This window comes from Salvelinus alpinus, chromosome 13 (assembly GCF_045679555.1).
Source record: "Salvelinus alpinus chromosome 13, SLU_Salpinus.1, whole genome shotgun sequence".
NCBI classification, from domain to species: Eukaryota; Metazoa; Chordata; class Actinopteri; order Salmoniformes; family Salmonidae; genus Salvelinus; species Salvelinus alpinus.
The window spans coordinates 49558788-49567983 of NC_092098.1; the positions used below are offsets into that span (position 1 = coordinate 49558788).

Consider the following 9196-nt stretch of genomic DNA (forward strand, 5'->3'; position numbering starts at 1 on the left):
TACTGAGATCATGTGAAAGATCATGTGAGTAAGTAATTTTCCCATTTCACGTCACCAATTTGGACTATTTTGTGTATGTCCATTACATGAAGTCCAAATAAAAATCAATTTAAATTACAGGTTGAAATGCAACAACAACAAAAAAAACGCAAAGGGGGATAAATACTTTTGCAAGGCACTGTATTATGAGCCCATGCAACTTATTATGTGAGTTGTTATGCACATTTTTACTCTAGAACTTATTTAGGCTTGCCATAACAAAGGGGTGGAATACTTATTGACTCAAGACATTTCAGTTTTTCGTTTTTAATTAATTTGTAAAAATGTACACTTTGACATGATGGGGTATTTTGTGTAGGCCAGTAACCAAAAATTCTCAATGTTTCAATCCATTTTAAATTCAAGTTGTAACACAACAACATGTGGAGAAAGTCAAGTCGTGTGAATAGTTTCTGAAGGAACTGTAAAATCAGATAATCTGAGATGGTATCAATGCCTATTGCACAGGAAGTGAAGTAATCGTTAATCTATTTTCTTCCTGTCTTCCTGTAATGTGAGGGTATCTGTAGTCTGCACCTTCAACATAATGTGGTTGTGGTTGTAAACACATTAACAGAAAAGGGTGTGAAGTGAATGTAAATTTGAATCATCATATACCTGTTTGTAGTAGTCCAGACGTGCTGTCAGTTATATCAAAGAACTTCTGGATACTGAGAAGGACCCCTGTGAGATAAAAAGAGAAACAGTATTTCATTAGTTAGTACAAAAGGGACCCTCCAATACTTATCAGCATCAGAAATGCCCAGTGGTGACCCGTCATTCAGGGCAGGTAAGGCAGCTCCAAAATGCAGGAGTTTCAGCCTAGCTCAGTGCTTTTTGTGATGGTGGGGCAGCCATTGGAAAATAAGGAGCTTAGGTGTTGGTAATGTGCTCTAATAATTTGGTCTATTTACCCCTCTTAATTTCCCCTACTGTTTTGACTTGGTGGTGCACATGTAGCCTATAACCTGTTAAGAGAAATGTAATCATTGAATTTTGTAAGAGCTTTCATTGTCTGCGTATAAGCCCCCTTTATTTATCCTACGGTTCTGACTTGGTGTACAGGGAGAACACTGTAAGAACGGACCATTTTCTGAATTCTGTCGCTGTACATTTCAAAAGCACTAAACAAATAGTTATATTGACTACGTCCGTCCAAGCTCGCTCATTAATGTCTTAATCGAAATTACAGATGGCCTCTTATCCGCTTGTCGTCCCCTTATGCCATAGTTTGTACATCTCAATTGTCAGTAGAAACCACATTTGTTCAGCCATATCAGCTATGTTTTTTTAAAAGGCAGTAAATGAGGCTGAATTAACTGTTCCATTGCCAGACAAGGCTTCGCTGACAGCCAGGTGTAGCAGTGGTAAGATGTTGGGACTGCTGTTGGGACAGCTTTATGTAGGCCCTAACAGTTTGTGGGCACCGTTTGTCACTGTTGTAGTGCAATTAATGTTTAGTGTTGTGTTGTGGCTTTGCTGGCATGCCTCCCACTTTATTACATTGTTTTTCCCCACCAAGATTTACATGCTAAAATCGCCACTGGAAATGCCCATGCATTATCTAAAACAAAACTAACTGCAATGCATCCAACAAGTTTATAGAGTCACAAGCTTGATGTAGGTTAGTGGCAGGAAACTTAGCAGTTATGAGCGTTTTGGTCAGTAAGTGAAAGGTTGCTGGTTCGAATCCCTGATGTGCCGTTGTGCAAGCGCTTGACTGAAAAGTGGCCAGTGCCACCACAAAAAGGGGACGTTGCAAGCTTGACTGCAGGTGTTAGCTGTTTTCAATAGAAGTGCTGAAAGACTCTCACCTGCGATTGTGTATCGGTCCATGTAATTGATTAAGTTGACATAACAGAGCACAGCTACTGTTATATAGGAGCGTCGTGGAGAGAGGACTGTTGTCTCCACTGTGGATGGTTCATCAGTAGGAAGGCTGTCAGCTATGGAACCGTAGCGTGTGGAAGTTTCATTGGAACCTGAACTCAGACGAGTCTTCTCTCCATCCTGCAGAGACATCACTGACCCATTCGTCTCCATGGCTCCCAACCCTGAGATCTGAACAAGGAAGGTAACATATGAAGAGGGTGACACAATCGGAGGGGTGGGGCAAACTGGATCAACTCCCAAATTCATATATGAAGCTATAGATACAACTGCATGTATTGCAGATTGCACTTTTAAGGTTGACATACAGCCTCTGACTAAGAGTGACATGCTCCTCAGAGTTCCGGTGATGAGAAAGACTATTGTTGTATCACATTTATTCATAGATACCTCTGGTAAAAATCAAGAGTGTGTATGTGACGTCTACAGGTTTGAGTCTAGCTAATCTCAGGTAACCCAGGCCGCATGTCCCCTCGGCTAAGGGCTGTTCTTATGCATGATGCAAAGCGGAATGCCTGGATACAGCCCTTAGCCGTGGTATATTGGCCATATATAAACAAACCCCGAGGTACCTTATTGCTATTATAAACTGTTAACCAAAGTAATTAGAATGGTAAAAATATACCTGATATACTACGGCTTTTTAGCCAATCAGCATTCAGGGCTCGAACCACCCAATTTATAATACGTAACATATCATACTAATTTGAGTATACCGGATTTACGTTTACTATGTTATGTGTAGTCTATGGGACCAGTCTGATCCACTCTAACCAACCACCCTAAAGTAACCTTCCATGAACGTTTACTATGTTACGTCTAGTCTATGAGACCAGGCTGCAGTCTCTGGTCAGCCTTTAAGAGGGCAGTGCACAGACCTTTCAGGGGGCAGGTGCTCAAAATGAAAGACTCTCTGCTGCGCATATCAGCCAACCAGACCGTATATTGATGAAGATGTATGCTAAATCAAGTGAAATCAAGTGTTACGCTGCTGTGGCAGTACTGTTGATATTTAAAAGTAGGTTGCTAGCTACACACACTCGACCGGTGACCGAATCTCTCAAGCCATGCATGCTTGGATAATGGTGCAATCTCCACATATGGCAGACTTCTACAGGGCAGATCAACCAGTGCAACCAACAGACGGGGTGGGGGGTGGCGACTTTGACAATGACTTGTGGGCAGTGGGTTCCAAACAACAATTACAAAAAAATGTGTACAAAACAATACTTTTGGGGGGAAATTACACCACCTCGCACCCAAAAGGGCACTTTGAAGACTGGAAGGACAAAGAGGCATGTGCTCTGGCGAAGCCGGTTGACTCACCTTACTTGTAGAGAAACGCCAATGTCATCCTCCTCTCTTTCATGTTGACAAAACGGTCTATCTTGCTTGCTCGCTAGCCTAACTTCCATTCATGGGCAATGTTAGCGAGTTAACATAAGCTTTCTACATCTAGCTTCTGTACATATCCTATGAATTAATGGTTGGATCAGAATCATGTTATAATCACTGGCCAGTACGGAGAATGAAGTAAAACCACAAGTCCAAATCCCTATCTCCATCCATGGCTAATTTAGGAAAGGGACAATTTTTGCTAGCCAGCCACCGGAGTACAACAACACAACGAGATGTAACAATTCAAGTTGTTTCTGTCAATGACGTATGCTCTGAAAGCGATTTGATAGGAGAGACGCCAAATAAAAACGGACTTCCCTTGACATTTTTTTTATTTTCGCCAGGACCATTTACAGTTGAGTTTGCTCAGTTCAGCTCAACGCTGATTGGCACATTTTTATACTTTTTTTTGTCAAGACAGTATCAGATAGAGGGCCTACATGTAGAGAGAAAGAGGGGCGCTGTTTAGCTCGCTATGATGCTTTCTCCTATGAGATACTTTACCCTGCCTCCATGTACATATCTACCTCAAATACCTTATTATTATCTATCCTGATGCCTAGTCACTTTACCCTGCCTTCATGTACATATCTACCTCAAATACCTTATTATTATCTATCCTGATGTCTAGTCACTTTACCCTGCCTTCATGTACATGTCTACCTCAAATACCTTATTATTATCTATCCTGATGTCTAGTCACTTTACCCTGCCTTCATGTACATATCTACCTCAAATACCTTATTATTATCTATCCTGATGTCTAGTCACTTTACCCTGCCTTCATGTACATATCTACCTCAAATACCTTATTATTATCTATCCTGATGCCTAGTCACTTTACCCTGCCTTCATCCTCAAATACATCAACTGCACATTGATCTCAAATCAAATCAAATTATTAGTTACATGCGCCGAATACAACAGCTGTAGACCTTACAGTGAAATGCTTACTTACGAGCCCCTAACCAACAATGCAATTTAAATCAAATGAATAGAATAAATAAATGCGAATAAGAATATGAAATGAAAGTAACAAGTAATTAAAGACCAGCAGTAAAATAACAATAGCAAGACTATATACAGTAGGGTACCGGTACAGAGTCAATGTGCGGGGGCACCGGTTAGTCGAGGTAATCGAGGTAATATGTACATGTAGGTAGAGATATTAAAGTGACTATGCATAGATGATAACAATAGAGAGTAGCAGCGGTGTAAAAGAGGGGGGGGCAATGCAAACAGTCTGGGTAGCCATTTGATTAGATGTTCAGTAGTCTTATGGCTTGGGGGTAGAAGCTGTTAAGAAGCCTCTTGGACCTAGACTTGGCGCTCCGTTACCGCTTGCCGTGCAGTAGCAGAGAGAACAGTCTATGACTGACATCGCCTGGTATAGAGGTCCGGGATGGCAGGAAGCTTTGCCCCAGTGATGTACTGGGCCATACGCACTACCCTCTGTAGTGCCTTGTGGTCAGTTGCCATACCAGGCAGTGATGCAACCAGTCAGGATGCTCTCGATGGTGCAGCTGTAGAACCTTTTGAGGATCTGAGGACCCATGCCAAATCTTTTCAGTCTCCTGAGGGGGAATAGGTTTTGTCATGCCCTCTTCACGATTGTCTTGGTGTGCTTGGACCATGTTAGTTTGTTGGTGATGTGAACACCAAGGAACTTGAAGCTCTCAACCTGCTCCACTACAACCCCGTTGATGAGAATGGGGGTGTGCTCGGTCCTCTTTTTCCTGTAGTCCACAATCATCTCCTTTGTCTTGATCACGTTGAGGGAGAGGTTGTTGTCCTGGCACCACACGGCCAGGTCTCTGACCTCTTCCCTATAGGCTGTCTCATCGTTGTCGGTGATCAGGCCTACCACTGTTGTGTCAACGGCAAACTTAATGATGGTGTTGGAGTCGTGCCTGGCCATGCAGTCATCTGTGAACAGGGAGTACTAGGAGGGGGCTGAGCACGCACCCCTGAGGGGCCCGTGTTGAGGATCAGCGTGGTGGATGTGTTGTTACCTACCCTTACCACCTGGGGGTGGCCTGTCAGGAAGTCCATCATCCAGTTGCAGAGGGAGGTGTTTAGACCCAGGGTCCTTAGCTTATTGATGAGCTTTGAGGGCACTATAGTGTTGAACGCTGAGCTGTAGTCAATGAACAGCATTCTCACATCTGTGTTTATTTTGTCCTGGGTGGGAAAGGGCAGTGTGGAGTGCAATGGAGACTGCATCATCTGCAGATTTGTTAGGGAGGTATGCAAATTGGAGTGGGGTTTAGGGTTTCTGGGATAATGGTGTTGATGTAGTCATGACCTTCCTTTCAAAGAACTTCATGGCTACAGACGTGAGCGCTACGGGTCGGTAGTCATTTAGGCAGGTTACCTTAGTGTTCTTGGGCACAGGGACTATGGTGGTCTGCTTAAAACATGTTGGTATTATAGACTCGAACCGAGAGAGGTTGAAAATGTCAGTGAAGACACTTGCCAGTTGGTCAGAGTACACATCCTGGTAATCTTTCTGACCTGTTTAAAGGTCTTACCCACATCGGCTGTGGAGAGCGTGATCACACAGTCTTCCGGAACAGCTTGTGCTCTCATGCACGTTTCAGTGTTATTTGCCTTAAAGCGAGCATAGAAGTAGTTTAGCTCGTCTGGTAGGCTTGCGTCACTGGGCAGCTCTCAGTTGGGCTTCCCTTTGTAGTCTGTAATGGTTTGCAAGCCCTGCCACAACCGACGAGCGGTCAGAGCCGGTGTAGTACGATTCGATCTTAGTCTTGTATTGACGCTTTACCTGTTTGGTGGTTCATCGGGGGACATAGCGGGATTTCTTATAAGCTTCTGGGTTAGAGTCCCGCTCCTTGAAAGCAGCAGCTATAGCCTTTAGCTCAGTGCGGATGTTGCCTGTAATCCATGGCTTCTGGTTGGTGTATGTACGTACGGTCACTATGGGGACGACATCATCGATGCACTTATTGATGAAGCCAATGACTGATGTGGTGTACTCCTCAATGCCATCGGAGGAACATATTCCAGTCTGTGCTAGCAAAACAGTCCTGTAGCTTACCATCTGCTTCATCTGACCACTTTTTTATTGATTGAGTCACTGGTGCTTCCTGCTTTCATTTTCGCTTGTAAGCAGGAATCAGGAGGACAGAATTATGGTCAGATTTGCCAAATGGAGGGCGACGGAGAGCTTTGTATGCGTCTCTGTGTGTGGAGTTAAGGTGGTCCAGAGTTTTTTTCTCCCTCTGGTTGCACATTTAACATGCTGATAGAAATTTGGTAAGACCGATTTAAGTTTCCTTGCATTTAAGTCCCCAGCCACTAGGAGTACCACCTCCGGGTGAGCGCTTTCCTGTTTGCTGGATACTTTTCCCACAACCTTTTCCATCTACTACTGATACTCCCTGTATAGCTCCATTCTTGTATATTTTATTTCTCATGTTACTATTTTTATTTTTATTATTTTTTTTTAACTCAGCATCGTTAGGAAGGGCTTAGACCCGTTGTATTTGGCTCATGTGACAAATAAAATGTTTCACCGCCCCCAAAAATACCATTGGACACTTCTATTTTAGTCAATGCCAAAATATGTTAATCTTGTTTGAGGAAACACTGCAAATCACCCTTGTGATACAGACCAATCAGAATAGTGGGAACTAATTTTAAAACGCTGTAAACCGGATAAATGTGGTTGTTAGATGAAGAGGAAGGAAGAAGAGTTTAGCAATCCTCTACAATGTGTCTCAACGTACAATAGTATTTGGCTGCATCAACGTTCTACAGATACACCAGCCTCCTCCTCCTGGGTTTCTGGCAAAGAAGCAACCATAGTTGCATCACTATGTCATTCAGGACACAAGGTGTGTTGTTAAACAGGCAATTTATGTTGTAACAATGGTGGCCAGAGTTCAAAACGGTTTATGTTTATCAAAACTGTTTATGTTTAACTTTCCTGTGTTTGTTATAGACTTTTCTGGGCTGATAACCTCTGAATATAGTAGGAGATCTGATTGATGGGATGTCCTCTGTGTTTCAAGCTATTGATGTAGAGCATGTAAACAGAAGGCTCTGTTAGGCCTAATGGTAGGATGTACTTAGAACTCGATTCAATCTAAAATGGTATTCAAAAGAATCTGGGGCAAGATATAATTATTTGAATCTTGTTGTCCTCGACGTATCAGCTATTTCAACACCTCAGTGATTTGCAAATGAAATACATTGACATTTTACTAATATTGACATAGTTCACTAATATCATACCGTGTGTTATAAATATGCAATGTAAATCACACATTTTTATGCTTTTTAAAATGATAGCTGCAGTGGTTGTTTACGTCAACAGTAGCAGTAAAGTCTGAGAGAATCTGTCAGGTCAATCGCAACAATACAGCAATTATGTGTGCAGCTTCTTCTTCCCAGAGCAACATACTACAATACAATGGCATTGTTCAGACATAAACACACCAACAACTGGGCAGTGGTGGAAAAAGTATCCAATTGTCCTACTTGAGTAAAAGTAAAGATACCTTAATAGAAAATGACTCAAGTAAAAGTAAATGTCACCCAGTAAAATACTACTTGAGTAAAAGTCTAAAAGTATTTTGTTTTAAATATACTTAAGTATCAACAGTAAATGTAATTGCTCCAATATACTTAAGTATCAAAAGTAAAATTTCAAGTATAAATCATTTCAAATTCCTTATATTAAGCAAACCAGGCGGCACACTTTTCTTGTGTTTGTATTTTACGGATAGCCAGAGGCACACTCCAACAGTAGCAGTTAAGTGAGTCCACCAGGCAGTAGAGATGACCAGGGATATTCTCTGTTTAGTGAGTCCACCAGATCAGAGGCAGTAGGGATGACCAGGGATATTCTCTGTTTAGTGAGTCCACCAGATCAGAGGCAGTAGGGATGACCAGGGATATTCTCTGTTTAGTGAGTCCACCAGATCAGAGGCAGTAGGGATGACCAGGGATATTCTCTGTTTAGTGAGTCCACCAGATCAGAGGCAGTAGGGATGACCCGGGATATTCTCTGTTTAGTGAGTCCACCAGATCAGAGGCAGTAGGGATGACCAGGGATATTCTCTGTTTAGTGAGTCCACCAGATCAGAGGCAGTAGGGGTGACCAGGGATATTCTCTTGACAACTGCACGAATTGGACCATTTTCCTGTTCTGCTAAGCATTCAAAATGTAATGACCACTACTGGTTGTCAGTGAAAATGTATGGAGTAAAAAGTACATTATTTTTCTTTAGGAATGTAGTGAAGTAAAAGTAAAAATTGTAAAAAATAGAAATAGTAAAGTACAGATACCCTAAAAAAAACTACGTAAGTAGTACTTTAAAGTATTTTTACTTAAGTACTTTACACCACTGCAACTGGGTATGTTTTTTAAACATGATATAGCCTACACACACGGACATGGGTTCTGTAGTTAGAATATAACTTACGTTTGAGTTTGCTTGACGTGACAGGTCAAAAACGCAGTTGTAGAACTCAGCGTAATGGCAACGTCAACAGTAGGCTACTTTAACCCATACGAACAGACTGAATTAAAAATAAATCAAATTGATCTTACATTTTGGTTAATGAAGTCTTGAACAGGTCATTCCATGTTGTTTCTAGTGATGATGGGAAGTCACCGTGTGTGTCTCCAAAGCTAAGACAGAGACAGAGAGCATGCAGGAAATCCTCCTCCGGCTCAAACGGTTATATGCTGCTGCGATATTAAGTTAACAGTTAGCACAGGGGCCAGCCCCCTCTGGGTTGGGCATATGCAATCACACAGTTCTTCACTGTGATGCAATGTTGAAAACAAGCCAATGGCCACTTTGGAAACTAACACATTGCTATCTCTTACTGCACTCTACAT

At 42.1% G+C, this 9196-nt stretch overlaps 1 protein-coding gene across 4 annotated transcripts in view; it reads right to left on the minus strand.

The window, feature by feature from the left end:
- Nucleotides 1-9059, minus strand: part of spns3 (SPNS lysolipid transporter 3, sphingosine-1-phosphate (putative)) — a 32020-nt gene extending 22961 nt beyond the window's left edge. For 2 of the 4 annotated variants that reach the window (XM_071339696.1, XM_071339698.1), the window contains exons 1-3: nucleotides 8903-9059; nucleotides 1854-2100; nucleotides 658-723 (exon numbers count right to left, since the gene is read on the minus strand). In XM_071339696.1, coding sequence (XP_071195797.1) covers nucleotides 658-723; nucleotides 1854-2082 — 295 coding nt within the window. In that variant the 5' untranslated portion in view covers nucleotides 2083-2100; nucleotides 8903-9059. The other 2 variants (XM_071339697.1, XM_071339699.1) reach the window with 2 other exon arrangements.
- Nucleotides 9060-9196: the final 137 nt, after the last annotated feature.